General features: G+C 46.4%; 3 protein-coding genes across 3 annotated transcripts; 1 reads left to right on the top strand and 2 right to left on the bottom strand.

Moving 5' to 3' along the window:
- The first annotated feature begins 2,664 nt into the window (after positions 1 to 2,664).
- LOC131281941 (uncharacterized) lies at positions 2,665 to 3,335 on the top strand. The gene is made up of 3 exons (XM_058311315.1): positions 2,665 to 2,734; positions 2,799 to 3,037; positions 3,121 to 3,335. The coding sequence occupies exons 1-3, from the start codon at positions 2,665 to 2,667 to the stop codon at positions 3,322 to 3,324; spliced, it is 513 nt and encodes a 170-aa protein (XP_058167298.1). The 3' UTR covers positions 3,325 to 3,335.
- A 2-nt stretch (positions 3,336 to 3,337) lies between these two features.
- On the bottom strand, positions 3,338 to 4,605 carry LOC131294060 (protein tilB). The gene is made up of 2 exons (XM_058322109.1): positions 4,596 to 4,605; positions 3,338 to 4,521 (listed from the first exon to the last, which is right to left on the bottom strand). Exons 1-2 carry the CDS (start codon positions 4,603 to 4,605, stop codon positions 3,338 to 3,340), a joined length of 1,194 nt encoding a protein of 397 aa, XP_058178092.1.
- Positions 4,606 to 4,978: 373 nt separating this feature from the next.
- On the bottom strand, positions 4,979 to 16,848 carry LOC131294572 (phosphatidylcholine:ceramide cholinephosphotransferase 2-like). The gene is made up of 4 exons (XM_058322620.1): positions 16,750 to 16,848; positions 6,917 to 7,625; positions 6,651 to 6,829; positions 4,979 to 6,569 (listed from the first exon to the last, which is right to left on the bottom strand). Exons 1-4 carry the CDS (start codon positions 16,846 to 16,848, stop codon positions 6,408 to 6,410), a joined length of 1,149 nt encoding a protein of 382 aa, XP_058178603.1. The 3' UTR covers positions 4,979 to 6,407.
- Positions 16,849 to 17,285: the final 437 nt, after the last annotated feature.

The raw sequence follows: 17,285 nt of genomic DNA, 5'->3' as shown, positions 1-17,285 counted from the left end.
TTTTTCGTACTAAATTCAAGACAACCTACTCTTAAACACACAATCGCTTCCGCGCTTCGGTTAGAACGGGGGAAAAAATGGCCCCTTAGATCGTTGAAGAGAGTGCAAACGACGATAAATAGATAGGCGATAGAAGAGGCAAAGGCGCAAAAACTAAAACGATCGTAGTGTCTAGCGTGTACCACCAACAACAACTACCCAGTCTTTAAGCAGAACTGTAGATCTTAGGCCCCCACCCTTTTAAAGCCATCGGGGTAGTATCCTAATCGCTACGTCGCGGTTCCGTTGAGTTTTTCCACCTTCCGATGAGAAACACACAAGCCTCTTGCCAAACACCACACACATCTTTAGACGCGCAAACCGATTTGTGAGGAGGAAGAAAAGGCGACACTTTTGTTCGAAATGACGAGGGGGTGCTTGTTTCGTATTATTATTTTTCCCCGGTGCTACAAGGATCCCCGGATAAAGGGTGGATAACGAACGGAAAAGCAAAGCGAGGCACATAGGAATGAGAGCGTTGAGAGTCAACAATGTTTGTTGTTAGGATGCCTTTCAAATCGGACCGTAAAGTTGGGAGTACGGGGATAAGGAAAATGTACATAGAAAGAGGAGGGCACTAACAACAGGGGAGGGAGATCGTTAGGCACGGAAAATGGAGTGACTGATTGCGTATATATGATGGGCTGGTGTAGATAATTATTTAACTAGAGAGATCCTACGGAAGCGCAAAATGGAACGGAACAGTGCGGTGTGAGACGGATTGAACGAAGCGGACGTTTTAATAAGATACACAAATCCTAACGAAGGCGTCCGTAACGGCGGAGAGAGTTTGTTGTTACATCTAAAAAACAGACCGGTAACCGAGAATGTTAAGTATTTATTTTTATATAGAAGCAATGGTGAAAATAAAGAATATAATAATTGACAAAGCTACAAAGTAAAGCAACAAATTATTACCCGGGCGGGAACGAGAGAGACCAGCAGGAGGGAGCGGGGGTGGATGGAAACTGTTATAACGAGCAATTTGTTGATGCCAAAGGGAAAGGAGAGGAACACTTAAACTACTTATCACACATGAAACTTACTACTAAACATTATAACGGACAGCAGCAGCAGCAGCCGGACGCTCCTAGAGTAGAATCCAAAAACGCAGGGAAGGAAGGTGTCCTTTTAAATAACACATTATTTGAGGCGTTTCAATTCAAACTTTCCGTAGGCAATTCGACGAACGAAGGACAGAACGTGAACCAAATACGACAAGCAAATGGTACTTCCTTCAAAAAGTACAGTAGTGAAATTTTTGTGGAAAATTAACCGATACGATCAACCGGACGAGGCACAAGAGAAAGGACACGGGATACGGAACGGAACGGACAAGCAGCAAGAAAATCAAAGGAAAATGTTGTTGGGAACGGAAAAGCAGTCACCCACTGTATTATTAGGTTGTTAAAAGCGGCAAAGCGAAAGGAAGCGCTAAGGAAAAGCGGGAAAGTGATCGCGAGACGCAGACCAGTGGCATGGGGAAAAGTAAACCTGAGAGTTGGAAAACTCCTGTGACGCATAAGAGAATAAATAAAATAATAAAACATGAATCATTTAAAAAATAACAAACGTTCATATTCAGTTGTGTTGGTATAAAAAGTGAAAGATTTTTCCTGGTTTTAAGAGTATTGGCAGGTAAGGAAATTATAAGAAAATCCCTAGAAACGGAAATGAATCGTGAAAACCAGGAAACGTGTTTTCGTGTCGATCTCGACCTCTATCAAACTTGCTGCACTGATAACAGGGAAGCAGGATTGATAGGAGATCACAAGGCCAGGCCAAAGTCGAAGGTCAGAAAGAGAGATGAGTATAGGACTCCAGGCTACCTGCTCGCGATCTGCGCTCCTGGTACGAAACATCACAGTCCTGTAACGTTTCGGTGAAAAATTGAAATCGACGCTCGATAAAAGTGGCCGTTTTGGCTGGTCTGATACCAGGCGCGCAGGATTGCTAGGAGGTATCGTCTGCCGGACCATGATCTAGCCAATCAGCATCGATCATGACATCATTCCAATATGCCAAAGGACAGAAAGAGAGGAACGTATTTTCGATCGGATGCCGGGCTACCTCCTCGCGATCTGCGACCCTGTTACCAAAAAGCAAAATCCCTACGATTTTGCTCTCGAAATGTGTCGAAAATCGGTCGGGCCGGCTCTTTTGGTAACAGGAGCGCAGGATCGATAGGAGGTATCATCTGCCGCCTGGCTCCTAGGCCAACTAGTGGTGGTCGTTGTAGCTCCAGGGAATGATTGACTCTTTCAACTCCGACCCGCCAACGGAACAAATCCTTTTTCTACCTCGGGAATTTGATCAAAATGGTAATGTTTTATTCATTACATCGGTTACACTAAAATTTAAATTCTTATTTACAGCTATAACTTTCCTATTTCATGGTGGAAGAGAATTTAACGGTACTAAATTGACGATCGGATTGAATAGCTCCATGTAGGGATCGGATTCAACTTGTTCTTACCTTGTACATCCATTGCCAACACTACTCGACTTTCGGAAAAAGTAAACAAACATTTCATTGCGAATCACACGTGCATTTTTGTTTAGCATTTTATTTCAATAGTTAGTGTGTTTCTTTCATATTTAACTAACTTCTACACATTATTAACAATGTCGAAATCGTTGGTGAAAAAAGCCTTTATGTTGGCAGACAGCCCAATAGTGAAAACCAAAACAGATGGTAGGTTCTTCCATCGTTCTACGAAATCGAACAGTGACAACGTTGCGTTTCTGCTTTCCTATAGCAAACACCACCAAACGGAAAGCAAGTGCACTCGACCTAATACCCCGGCATCAGAAGCTGGTCGAGCTGGTCGGCAAGAAGGGAAGCAAAACGGAGCGGGATCTGATTCGGCACCGGGAGAAGCTCACCGTCACCGACGTCCGGGCACAGATCGCTAACCGGCGGGACCACACGGAGGACAACGTTCAGAAGCTGCTCATGTTCGGTACCTCCACACTGGACGCGGAAACACGCAAAAAGGTGAACCAAGAGGACGATCTATTGTTCGGTGAAAAGTTTTCCTCAACGATTGTGTTTCTATTTTGTTCCCGCAAACACAACAGATCATCAAACGAGCTCGGACTGGAAGGTACGTGACGAGGGTAAAAGTGAGCAAGAAAGGAAAGAAAAACGACTCTTCCACACACAACGCCGACTTGGATGGTGGCGAACCGGACGACGACGCACCGGAGAAGACGGTGTTTACGGATGAAGATTTCGCCAACTTTGCGAAGGAGCTAGAAAAGAGTGGATTGTTGATGGAATAAAAGCCGGTCGTTTTCAAATCAAGTCTGGAATTTCATCAAGATCCGTAGCTTTCGTCGCATCAACGCTACAAATGCCACGGATGTTTACGGTTCCACGCAATCCTTCCGATGGAGGTTGTTTTCCGGTAGCTTTGCTGTTCGTCGCCAGTGGAACGATGATCCGTTCCGGATTGAGCTTCGGCATCACCACCAGCATGTGCCCGGTGGTCATCGATCGCTGACAACTGGAACTGTCCGTTTGAATATCCTGCCTGAGAGCGAGCTGGAACACTTTCCCCTTGATCGTTACTCGAACATAGTTCGGTTGTGCATCGACCTCGACGAGGGACGTATCGAGAAACCGGTACAGATGCAGGTCCAACTCGTACCGATCCGGTTCATCCCGGAACTCGAAGCCCAACCGGGGCTCGTTCAAATTATAGGGTCTTCCACAGTCGGCAAATAATCTTCGAGGCTTCCTCTCAACCGGCTTCTCCATGCACGACCCTCCCCCGGGTCGATCTTTTCCGGCGCGTCGAGAAAACTTTGCCATCTGTATGCGCGTCTCCGGACAGTGGTCACTTTTTTGCTGCCAAAATTCGCTCGTCCGCTTCTCATCGTCGGCGTACGCGTCCCTTTGTTGCTCCTGCTCCTCCAAGCACTGGCGCACACGAACCTTTTGCTCATCCCGATCGATCTTCTGTTGTGCCTCGTGCTGAACGATTCTTTCCCGCAGCAACCGGAAGTCTTTGGCCGCCCGTAGTCGCTCGCTACGCGTTACTTCCTTCCCATCGAGGTGTTCCAGCTGCGGAAGAACCGTTATGACGTATTCCCGGTAGCCAGGATAGTCCGTGCAAGGGTTCCCAGTGAGGAATAACTCCCGTAGGTTGTAGTTCCCACGCAAACTTTCCACACCCGTTAGCTCGCCGATGAAGTTGAGCGTTAGGTCGAGTTTCCGGAGGGACTCGAGCGGTTCCAGGTTTTCGATCCGCTCGATGTTGTTGAGAGCCACATTGAGGTACTCGAGCTTCTTCAGTCGGTGGAGGTTCTCCAGACGGGGGATTAGATTCGATTGCAGCAAGAGTATCTTCAACTCCCGGCACCAGTTTCCAATGTGTTCGATACGTTCGATGTCCTCTTGGTGCAGCGAAAGTTCTTCCAGTGTACCGATAATGAGCTCGTTGTGTTCGGATCGTTTTCGAAGCAGTTGTTCGGTGACTGAAAACGGTCGAAGTAAAAGTTAAAGCCAAAATATCGATTTTTGATGTGAAAGAGAGGTCGAGGGTACCTACTTCGAACCATTTTAATTACATAACAAAAAACCTCAGCTGAACAAGACCGACTTTGTTGGAATATTGAAAAAACATATTTGTAACCGTTGCCATGGAGAACCACTTGTCGGCGTACTTGATTCTTTTGGGTTCGATGTCATCGAAATTTCAGGAAAGCTATCGAGCATGCGCCGTACATTTTGTCTTTTATTTCTTCACCATCGTAAAAGCGATCCTCTTGTGGATGATCTGTTCCATTATTGCTCACAACTTCTAGAACTACAATTTAAATGAGTTTAACATCGGACACTGGCATATTGAAAGTGGGTGTATATGTGTTACAAATCGCCTACAGGTTTTCTAACGTCATCATCTCCTAAAACAACAGAGGAAACACGTTATAGATAATTATTAATAATATATTTTCACAAATAACTTTATCTTCGTCTTTCCAAGGCAGTTCAGAAGGCACACGCGATTTTTCCTATCCAACAACTACGGTATCTAAAGAGTTCCAACAACAATCCGCCGCTCTCAGATGCGGTTCCGGGAAGAACGACAGGAACGAGTGGGCGGAGAAGGGGGCTTTAGACAAAAGACAGGAACACTCCCCTTTCCGCGAGTGCAAATAGGAAAACTAGTAAAAACACTTCCTCACTATCGGCGTTTGCTTTATTGATACAATGCTTTGTGTCTACCTACGATTAGATTTTCTTCTGGAATTTGTTCACACACACGTGGGTGATCGTCGACTTGATTTATGATCCGTAGTTTCTAAATGAGATTTCACACTTAGTAGGGAGGAGGGATGCCCGTCCCCGGCCAAGAAGAAATGAAGATGAAGCGCGTTGACTTAATCCTGATTTTTTTTTTCCACTAACGAAACGCAATTTCGTATACGTTTTCTTTGTGGGGAAATATCGTCTACTTTTGAATTCGCTGAAATGAAGCTCGGTGGAGCGGAAACGAAAATTAAAATGCAATATTATTAAATTACTGTACATAAACACAAACGCACTCGCGACCTCAATCCGTCCAGTGGCATTGCGCGATCGGCGCAATTTGTTATATCACATTGGTTGTCGTTTGTTTAGTTGATGAATTGCATCGACGACATCGATCTGACTGGTATTTCCTCACTGCTGCATTCTTTGTCTTCTCTCTTCGAACACACGGTCTAATTCCTCTTCCTTTTTACACTAACAAACATAAGCCAAACGCCTCCGCCCCGGAACTGAACTGATTGCACTTACACTAAAACGAATCCTAGACAAAAATTGCTTTTTTCTACTTTGTGTTTCGACTGTGTTCTGTTCACACTATTCATTTAGAGAGTAGGCTGGTGGTTGCTTGGTCGACCAGCTTTCCCAACGTCACTCGATGGGATAGAGTTAAAAAAGAAGCTGAAACGAAACGAAATTACCTAGTCCTTAAAACGATCTCAGCCCTGAAGAAGGGGTTGAACAAACATGTGTTCTCCGATTAGAATCCCTTATCCGTTACATATGGTACACCTCCGGCCCCGTGTTGTGGCTATCGGCAAGTCTTTTTGTTTTCTTCTTTCCTATTTTTTTGTTTGTTTTGGGATGAAAGTTGGAGGGTGTAGGAAAAGGAGCAGGAGGAGATTGTCTGCAACTGATTGTCACACCGTCGGAACAGCCTCATGTAACGTGTATCAGAAAAGGGCCTCCTCTCTTATGACGAGTGGTTGTCATCGTGCCCTTCGCGCCAGATGGAGGACGATTCGGTTAACACGATGAGGTAACTTTCGACAATCAGTAGCCAACCGGTCGGTGGGTGGTGATTGTGGTGGTGGTGTTGGTGGTGGCGGTATCAACTCTCACGCCCAGGCAGCTTGGGTGACTTCTTCGCCCAGGACGATGGCAGCGAGAGTGGGCAGTCGTACTGGAGCGGAATGGGACCGCGCACGTTCCGCTCGAAGTAGCGGAAGGCGAAGTACCACCATTCGCGTCCGATGTAGTTGTTGCCGTTTTGCTGCAGAAAGAAGTAGGCGTAGAAATGGATTAGAAACAACCTGCTTTTGAATGCAAGATGATCGCAGTAGGTACACACTACCTTTAACAGGAGACTGTTGTTAGCCAGCGTATGGTACGTCCAGAAGAGTCGCGTCGTGGCGTAGTACGCGATCAGCACGTCGACAGTGTAGTGTCCGTGAGCGACCAGCACCATCACGACCCCGGTCAAACTTACGCCCCAATAGATCCAATGGATCGGCCAGAACCGTTTCGGTGAGTCTGTGGAGGAGGCAGAGAATTAAAGAGATGAAATCTTTTCCTTTACCATCGGGTGTTTTTGCAGGGTTTATCCTTTCCCAAACTTACACTCCGATATCACAAGATAACCAAGGACTAGCGTCACCGTATGGCCACTGTAGATGTAATCTCCGCAGTAGATCTGCTTCCCATTGATCGACAAGCCCATGCCAGAGATGAGCTGGAAGGCGCGTTTCACGATGACGCCCGCGCTGCTGGCGTTCGACTTCGGACTGCAGTAGTACGTCCGGCTCGACACCGGCAGCACCGTGACGTACATCGTCATCGAGCGCATCAGGTAGAGCACGGACAGGAGCAGAAACACACGCCGCATCACGATGAACCGATGCTTGTGGAAGGTGATGAGCAGGACGCACGAGTTCACCACCACCATGATGAGGATCTCACTCACATCCAGCGCCCAATCCTGCGGCTGCACCCGATCGAGGAACGCATCTGGCAACGGACCGTGTGTATCCCGGTCCGGGACGCGGTCGTGCACCAGCGAGAGGGAAACGGTCGCGAGGAAGAAATTGAGCGCCAGGAAAACCAACGCCAGCAGCGTCTTGCCGATCTCCTTCGGGTAGCGCTGCTGCGGATCGTCGCGCAACGGGGAAGGTACGTCGATCTTGATCATCACCGCATCACTCGATGGGCTGCCGGCATCGGACTGAGGGGGCTGACTGTTCTGCTGGTGGTACGGCGAACCGGTGTGTGCGTACGCCGACTGATGGTTCGGTAGGTTCGGTCCATTATAGTCGTACGAGTCCGGGACTTCCTGCGGAAATAAGAAAAAAAAAGCGACGCGTAAGATATAGGGACTGTTGTTGGTACACAGTTCTACAAAATCAAATCCACCGTTCAAGGAAGTGTACAAATGCCCTTCCCATGTCTTCATTTATATCTTATCTCAACTCAAGGTAAAGCGCATACGTCAAAAAGATTTTAGAGCTTCCTCCCAGCGATCAACTTGACGATCATTTCCATACACCGTTTCTAAGAATAGAAAAAGGGCCACCTTTCCGAAGTCGCCCCTAACGCAGCAATAGGAATGTTTTTCTTGGACCATCATGCTGTGTTTGGTTAGGCTCTGCTCTGTTTGACGAAAGGGAAGGCCGCCAGCTGCAAAATAAGGGCCAGGCAAAGGAATCTACGAAATCCCTTGACAAACCCTTAATTCTTCCGTTGCAAAAGCATGGTTTCCACATGGACCGTCTTCTACTTCCGCATATGTTATGCATCGAGTTTCATTTCATTTCCTCCTCGCCTCTTGTTTCTTCGTTCCTTGCAAACCAGAATATTTTGTTTTTTTTTTAAAGTATTCTGTCTGGGTTTTTTTATCACATGTAAAAACACTGCAACACATATTGGTTTACATACATATCTTCGGACAAGCCTGTTTTACTTCATTCTCTGATAACACTTTTTTCTTCGTTATCTTCACTTTCTGCTCAATTGCATACAAAATGGAAACATGTCGTTAGGTCGAAAACGTTGGTGCCATATCCTGAACGACAGAATCTGCCTGCGTGCGTCAGCGCTTCCATAAAATGATTAATAAGAAAAAGCCAAATAAGAAATGAGCACACAGAACAATCGCACGCGGATCGATTCGCGACAACAAATTAACACAACAGGTGTGTAAGTACCTCCTCGTCCTCCGCCGGTTTGTGTGTTTGTCGACGAGGATAGGAAACTCCCTGGGTAGCTATCTTTTAGTTCTTTTAGATGGACGGGGATGATCGCGTGACAACATGCCTCCGCGCACACACGCTGCCGTGGTAATTCCTGCATGATTTAGTCTACTCATTCCGCCTTATCCTATATCCCGGCGACGCGTACGAAACCTTCCACACCTCTGCGCAATCGATATGAGGTAAAAAGGTTACATTAATCTTATCGTCACCATAGCCAGTCTAATCCTAGTGGAACTTTAACGAACTTTCCCAATATGCATGAATGACTTACAACTTCACCGGTTTTTACAGATAGAAAGAAAAGAGGGTGAAGCAAGAAAAAAACGTGGCGAATATCAACAGAAGGCTAAGCTAAGCCTTTGTTGCTGCAACAACTTGGTCCAGGATGGGGATTAGGTTGCGATTAACCGACAAAAAAAAACAAAAAACAAACAGACGAAGGTACAATACGGATCTTCGATAATCTACCACCGATAACAACTGATAGATGAGTCAACTCCAAGAGTTGGGAAAGGGGCTGAGGTGGGGTTTTCCGTACATTTTTCTCACTAAGTAATGTAACGGGGATTAATAAAGTTAGAAGAAGTTCCAAGAAATTCGATTTAAAAAGCGGACTTCATAGAATTGTTCATATTAAAACAGTGGAAATAGATAAAAACCTATTTATGACATAACTAGATTAGTTTTTTCGTTTTAAAAATCATCTAGTACGTGTTGCTTCTTACTTCATTTGCCAAACTACATGCCGGATGTACAACGTTGCCCCATGTGACTACGATCTGCTAAGATTACACGATACCTGCTTCCTTGGCATTGTTTTCGTTCGTCGTGAGAATAGCGTTCGCTTTCGCTCGTCTTTCTTTTCGGTGCATGTAAGGCGGGAGCACTTTTATGATCAATTTACAACACACCCTGGTTTAACCAGAACGACCATAATTCTGCCACCATTGCGCGATAACAGTGCGATTTCGAACGGCAAAGATTGATCGATCACCGGACCACATGCAACACACGCACGCACGAACAGGAGGGCCCGGTCCAGATGGCAAGGTGTTATCCCCTTAGCTACCGTCATCTGACGGCTGATACGAGAGTGATAACGGAGGTTTGGACATTATTACCATCATAAAGGCCGCCGACTGCTTTGATAAACGGCCCGAACACGGTATGCTTGAGGACACTTGTACTAAGAAGATACATTGTTAGTACACCCGGATACACACCTGGCCTCGCGGTCGGGCGGTAGTAACCCGATCTCCCTCGATCACGACACCGACACGCGGGATGACCAATTGTGTTGTATCAGCAGCTCATCTCAGGTTTTGCTTCGCTATCATATTTTTCCATCAACAAAAACCCTTCCACCATCCAACTCATCCCGTTCAAGGGTGGCTTCGATTTCACAATTCGCACCGAACCGTTACGAAGCGTTACGCGCCTCTATCATTCCATCTTTACTACTGTTACTACTGCGATTAGACAGCCGGACTTTTGCCTACTGCTTGGGGTAGCATCAAAACGCACGTAAATGAGATTAGCTCCCCCTTCGTGTCACTATCTCGATGAGGAAATCTAACGCCTGCCAACGGTGGCGTTTCGTGACGATAGGGCGCCTCTTTTTTTTCTCTCTCCCTTATCAAATGCAACACGCGGTTAGTCGATCTTGTCCTGCATTCCCATCACTGGTATGCTTGGTCGGTCGGTTTTTCATCACTTTCTCAAGGCCTCCCATGTTTCCAATTTGTGATGCTTCATCAACATGTCTTCTGTGTTGCGAGAACGTTTATGATTCATCATCAGACTTCTGGAATGTTATTCCGTCCTACGGCGCCGGTATAAAAACAACATCCACCACCTCCGAGTGTAAACAAGACCATATTTTCTGCCGTGTTGCTGCGCTCGATCGTGTTTATGCAAATAATAAATAGGTGGCAAGACGAGAAAGACCGACCCCGCTGGCGTTTACGACGACGGTTTCGAAGAACAATATGTACACTCGACGCTTAGTGACGACGGCGATCACTATGACCATCACTTGCCTGGCACGGTAAGTAGCTCCAAGGATACGCCACGCTGTAGGTGGACGAAAGCTTCTGGATCATCTTTGTCGAGGGCCATGGCGTTTTCAGGATAACCTTCATCTCAAACACAGGCGAAGGTTACACACAACACAACACAAACAGGCTTCCTCACGGCGAATAGTGGCGGCGAATGCCGGTGATCGGATAAATTTCACTCCGGCACAATGTTTGCTGTAGTGCAACTTTGGTGGAAGCAGCCGAGCTAACTCCTCGTCGTACAAACCGCCGTCCCGCTGAACGGTTCCCTCCAGACTGACGCGAGTGCACTGAATGTCCCGGCCGGGTGTTGTGCGGATGTGTTGAGCCGTTGAGTTGTGTCGACGGAGAGCACACGATCGCGCGACTGTGTGCTGTGCTGTGTTCTACACTCTCGCCTGGAGGTCCTAACAGGTTTCGTTCATTTTTTACGTTCATACCTTCCCGCGCGGAGGGAATCTATTCCGCGGCCTTATCTTACCTTCCCCATCTGGAGCTGTTCCGCAGCACAGCTCGCTTGTGTGTCGGTGTGTATGCGTCATCCGTCGGAATCCGTCCACACTTGAAGGGGCAAAGGAAAGGGAATCCGACACCGGTTTGACGTTTGCCGCAATGTTGTTGCAGTTCTCAAACACACAGCCGGATGACGCGTGCTTGTACTATCTAGGCTGGAGATAAAAAGGTAGGCTAAGGTACCACCATATACCTCCCTGACACTGTGACATGCCTCCAAAAAAACAAAAAAAAACCCACAAAAATCGCCTAAATGACTACGAAGGTTGCCAGAGCTAATTGTCGCAAACGATTATCAAAGTAGAGCGATAGGGAGGGCAACAGTAAGCCAGCTACCGCGGCCCGATAACAACAACGCCATCGGTGGTGGGAGGAGGCGGAATGGTATGTGGCATATATTTGGTTGCACTCTCAGGTGGAGATTTCGGCACCGTCTCAAGCACGTAAATACTCGAGCCTTTCTCCGGCGCCGCTGAAGTGCGGGATCCACTGAACGACCCACTTCAAAGTAACAAGTTGTAAGTAAACACATTTATTATCACCAGCGCTACAGCCAGCTGGCAAGTGTGTTGGGGCATTCGCAGGCCGTTAATAGGGAGGAGACACCTACCTTGCCCTAGCATCTTTTTTTGTATTTGTCACTCGCTGGCCTTTGATGTTCGACAAACCTTCGTACATGACCTTTGATCCGTTTTATTACTCCCCGGTATGAGTTTTATGTCGATGTTTGGAGTGTTTTTATTAGTGACTTTAAAGTTGATAACGTTGTGTACTAAAACTACTGAAATTCTACAGTATAAATAACTGTTTGATGACTCTAATGGAATGGAACTTTTGATTCTCGTAATTAGAAACAACATTCTGAAATATTAAAGACAACCTGTTGTATGAACCATTACGAAACATCTAATCAATCTAATCGTATCGATTACATCTATCATCTGGCACCCAATAACTAGCGTGTCCTTTATTGAAAATACCTCCTGAGATAGGGCAAAGCGCGCACACACGCACACACGTATTTCGGAGGACTTTGTCGTCGAAAGACAAAGGAAGAACCGGTGACGGTCGCGCCAGAGTTAGTGGGTCAAAACCCTTAATTGACGGGTAATGATCGCCGAGCAAACCGTACCGGATGGAACAGATACCATAATGCTCGAGGATGTCATTTGCTTCGCTATCATTAGAATGCCATCACGACAACAAAAAACTCAAACGGAAAAAAGAGAGAAGTAAAAGCGCCGCATCATTTGGAAATAAAAGTGTTTGTTCTGTGGCGTCAGGTATTTTAGTACCGGCTATTAGTACATACGTCATGTCATGTGCCTAGTGCATCTGATTGGTTTGAGTGTCCACGTGACTGTCTTTGGAAGAATGAGAGTACTTTTTGTAAATTTTGTTAATTTACATTTTTTTAAATTTTGAACAACATTATACTTTCGAAATTACCTTCCAAAAAATTAAAATAAGATAATAAATAGAATAATAATCAAATCAAAGTTTTTTTCTAGGCCTCAAAAGATCTTAAAAATTACCATATCTTCCCGCCAGAATGCACAAGACACTTATCGAAAACACTAATCAATCAAATGCACTTTTTATCTCCCATCGATTGCAACGATGTGCCGCGATGGACACTTCGCGCGAAACGGACACTTTATATTAACAATAAGAAAACAACCAACAGAGAGGGAACACGGATGGACATGGCACAAAAAATTGCGAACCTTATCGCGCTTCGGCAAACAAGGGAGGGAAGCAGGCAAGTGCTAGACACGGTGTGTTTGGCTTCGCGATGTAGCGTATATTGTGTATTTGCGTTGATTGACACTCTCGACTAAGTAAAAGCCATCCATCTTTCCGTCCACGTTCTTACAGCGGCCCGAAGTGGGGGATCGCTTGTCTTGTGGGGGTTGCACAGTGGGGTCGGTTTGGGTGTGTTCATGCGGGGAAGATTGTTAGCACACCGCAGGGACAACGGTATCTCTTAAGCTCGGTACACATGCACTCCCTTCTTTATCGCTGACAGAAGAAGATTGGCAAAATGTGAGATGATGATGTTGGGCGCGCTGCTCATGAGATGATAATGTGTAAAAGTGACTCGGTGCGTCGTAGTGACCTTGCCGTGGTTGACTGGGTGATAATAAGGTGTGGAGCAATGTCCACCGGAGGGCACTTGCCATTGGAACTTGGGGAATGTGTGTGACATCTTGGTATCGTTCATCCCTTTCCAAGGGCTACCGGAGTGAGCGTGCGGAATCGTGACAGCGATCGTATCTTTCCCATCACACCCGGGGGGGTTGCTGTTGGGATAGATTATTTATGTCTTCATTTGTTCGCCGTTTGATTCGATTGACACATTTATTTTCAACAGCGCAGCTTTGGAGAACCCTGGCACAATAATATTGACAGGACACATGTGTCGATGTAGATATGGAAATGTAATGTGTCTTCAAGCCCTCGCCCTCGTACGGTGCGTCATAGGAATTAAAACTAACGCGTACTCATTTATACTTCCTTCCGTTTGGTAGATACCGGTGAACGATTATTTATTCATCGAACCCAAACGGGAAGTTAAAAAAAAATGATAGATTGCGAACAAATGTTTCGTCTGATAATTCTAGACATACTCGTACAAACAAACACCGAAAGCAACTCGATGGTTCACCGGCGAACAAAGTGTATATGATAATTGTGGGTCAATATTTCCCGCTCCGCCCTTCTTGGTCACGCTGTCAATCGCTCGGATGCACTCAGCTGTCACTCGACCGATCATCATCATCAGCACCGACTGCCAATGAAACTCAGTTACCCATAGCCCCTGCACCCGATCGATGCAAGCGATCGGTATATTAATAGATCGCAAATACAAACACTAAACGAGCTGCAAATTCTCGCGCCAATTCCCTTCACTCGCTTCCGCCGCCGGTCATTAGCGATTCACGACGATCGAGAAACCCACCGCGGAAATCAGAGGCTGGCCAATGGGCGGGTGTCGAGCGGCGGAGTCCGTTAGCACCGTTAGCTGCGAACAACTGGATGGCAATCGGCCAACGGTTGCACTAAAAATAATGATCACCCTACCACCATCGGATTCACAAAAACGTCATTCCGATTTCGCGGCAATAATTCATCATTATTGCTAGCGCGTTGTCGCCGACACGCGAGTAAACGAAACGTTCCAGATTTTCGAACCCAACTGGCGGAAGAACCATGGAACAGTCGTACAGTAAGTACCATTGTCGTCCAGGGTTGTCTGATTTCAAGCGATTCGCTAACCACAATCAATTAACTTCAATTGATGGGGCTCCCCTTCCTCGCTGTTCGTCATCGCGATCGATCGATTCATTTGACTTAATTTGCCGACCCCGAACGAGACACGAGAGATCAGGGCGCGCGCATGATGCTGAGCATGTGCGCGTCGTCATCCAGCTTCCGAAAACTCGATGGAAGCGATCGGCAGGAAACAAACTGACGCCACAACGTTCAAGAACATTCCGTGCGCGTAGGAAACAACGCGACGCAGCGGACGGAGAATTTATTATTGGAAAAAAGGGCTGGAATGCCGCCTCGCGTCGTTACACAACCCGCACACAGCGCAATGTAACGGTGGTGTCCCCCTACTACCGACGACGACGACGATGATGACGACGGCAACGAGATGGTGGAGATCGTTCTCTTCCCACCCCAAGGACACCGAAACCGTACGGCGCATTTGCGTGTATCGTGCGTATTGTTATGGTTCGAGATGCATTAAAAAGGCTCGTGTGTGGGTGCGCGTTCTCGAGTGCACAATTGTCGAAGTGGGAAAATTACACCCCGACCCCGCTCGAGTGGTTTAAAATGGATAGTAGGTTCTATCATTGACAGTAAATTCCTTTCAATCTCGTTTCCAATCATAAGCCTCTCAGAACGGGAGAAAGGGTAAGACATCCGGTCTGTGGCCCTTGAATGTGCGTAGTCGCGGCATTAGTCATTCGATTACTAGGGGCGATGTATACGATCATAGTTTGACGTTTACGAAGAAGATCAACTAAATTCCAAATATTTCATTTCGGTGGAACTAATTCTTATACCTTTTTACGCGATCGACAACAAAATTACCTAATTGATCACTCGATGCATATTACCCCGCTTTACCTTACCGTATCATAATATAGAAGCACCACGAGGTTGGTTCGAGGTCGGTGCAGTGCCTTATGAATGATTTATGCTCGATGACTTAATGGATGCATTTTTAAGCTGCATATCCGTCGTTGGGTTACTGCAATATTAAAATTAATTCAATTTTCTTTAATACGACAGTGTATACATTTCCCCATCCAACAGAAGAACGGTTCAATTTGTACAATGAGCTTAAACTTGTTAGCTGCAGTCAGTGCACTATTGCATTTGCGAAGAGCGCCTACGATCGCAATTTCTAGAAGCTTGCTCGACCTGATGAATCAGCAACCTGTGGCGCGTTTCGTCGTACCTTGGAAACATCGATCTTTCTGAGGCCAAACCTACCGCAACCACGGTGGTGACTACCAACAGTAGGTTTTTTGCTTTTACTGTATGTGGATTGGCTTACCGCAATGATGTAAATACGAGCGCGGTTCAAGTTCGTTTGGCGCAATTTTAAAAAGCGAAACATTTTTTTTAAATAAATCCGGTAAACCCCTATACTTGTGGCTTCAGTTCGTTGTTTGCCCTTCGTACCTTCGATAACTTGTTGAACCAATAAAAATTAAAAAAAGGGAACACCTTCCATCGATTTCGAATCGTCAACGGTTTGGCATTCGGGTTTTCGCTTCGATTTGTGTGGCTTCCGGAACCAAACCAAGCACACCATCGTCGTCGTTGCGTCACGCCAATGTGGCCACAGGTGTGCTGGTCATATGAGAGGAAATGGTGCGTCGTAGTTTCGTCGTTAGAATCGTGGACCAAATCCAACTCGCGTGGTTGGTGGGAGAGACATATGTGTGTGTTTATGTTGTGTGTCGCCGGAAGCCGATTTCCACAGACGGTTGACACAATTTGGCGGCATGGGTAAACTTCTACTTTTAGCGACATGTGGTCAAGTGTATGTTTTCCGCTTAATCCACCGCCCGCCCCCTCCGCCGACGAAGAAACCCGTCCACTACATTTTGTCGCTATAATCCGGTGACTTTTCTCAATGGTTGGGAAATGCTCGACAGACAACAGTAGGCCATTTGTCTGTTTACCTTAAAGAATACGTGCGCCAGAAATGTAACAACGGCTCCTCCCTTTGTCCTGTTGTTGGTTCAAAGCAAGGAGGTTTATTTTTAGGTCCCATTCAAACCGTTACGGTTCTTTCGGGGCGTGAGTCAACGAAGCTTATCGACGAGCCGGGAGTGACCTGTCTGTCAAGTCAAACATCGCGACACCGGTTGTGAGGAAATTGGAATTAATTATGGGAAATTCCGATTTCAATCCTTAGGTATTTCGATCCTCCTATTACTGGTTACGATGGTAGAACATTGTGCAGTATTTCTGAAAGTTCTCTTCCCTAAAAATACATTGCAAATGTCCTAAAACAATAATAATGTTAAATCCCCGAGCCGTGCGGCCGGTTAAATCACCTGTTCCTTTTTCCCTCATTAACCCTTAAGGCAGCAGGTAAAATACTTACTTCGTAGTGCAGCTTGCGGAATATTGAGCAGTTGGCGTAAAGCTTCTCGTAAACGGCCTTCATGGTACCCGTCTTCGCTTTCGGTGAGTAGTGGGCCATCGTGTTCTAACAACCGACGCGTGGCCGTGCTGACCAGGCACATAAAAACCTTCGGAACTCGTTCAATTGAACGCTTCTTCGAGTGGCCCCGGTTTCTTACACAAACAACACGACACACACAAAAAAACTCCTATGGCACCGTCGCTCGTACCGTCGATTCAAAGGCGGAAGAAGTTGAAGTCTCCTTGAGAACGTGTATCCGATACTGGTATATCCGGCTGAGGCGACAAACACAAACGGGGCAAGTTTTATTTCATTCCTTCAGCTTAACGCCGAACGCACCGTTTTTCGTTACCGTGGCAACGCACTATGGTGCGAAGGTTTTTTTTCGGCCTCTCGATACGTGCATTGAAATTGCGATTATGATGCAGAAGGCGGAGACGCATCCACTATCGTGTTTCCTATTTGCATTCGCTAAAAACACGCACACGCACCAG

Source organism: Anopheles ziemanni, chromosome 2, assembly GCF_943734765.1.
Source record: "Anopheles ziemanni chromosome 2, idAnoZiCoDA_A2_x.2, whole genome shotgun sequence".
In the NCBI taxonomy this organism is placed as follows: Eukaryota; Metazoa; Arthropoda; class Insecta; order Diptera; family Culicidae; genus Anopheles; species Anopheles ziemanni.
The sequence above is the reverse complement of the archived record's forward strand: the minus strand, read 5'-3'. Positions and strand labels throughout refer to the sequence as shown.

Coding starts and splice junctions, on each gene's coding strand:
- LOC131281941 (XM_058311315.1), top strand. CDS start 2,665: ATGTCGAAATCGTTGGTGAAAAAAGCCTTTATGTTGGCAGACAGCCCA. Junction 2,735..2,798: donor AGTGAAAACCAAAACAGATG/GTAGGTTCTTCC, acceptor GCTTTCCTATAG/CAAACACCACCAAACGGAAA. Junction 3,038..3,120: donor ACGCGGAAACACGCAAAAAG/GTGAACCAAGAG, acceptor CAAACACAACAG/ATCATCAAACGAGCTCGGAC.
- LOC131294572 (XM_058322620.1), bottom strand. CDS start 16,848: ATGGCCCACTACTCACCGAAAGCGAAGACGGGTACCATGAAGGCCGTT. Junction 7,626..16,749: donor TCCGCAAGCTGCACTACGAA/GTAAGTATTTTA, acceptor TTATTTCCGCAG/GAAGTCCCGGACTCGTACGA. Junction 6,570..6,650: donor ACAACAGTCTCCTGTTAAAG/GTAGTGTGTACC, acceptor TTCTTTCTGCAG/CAAAACGGCAACAACTACAT.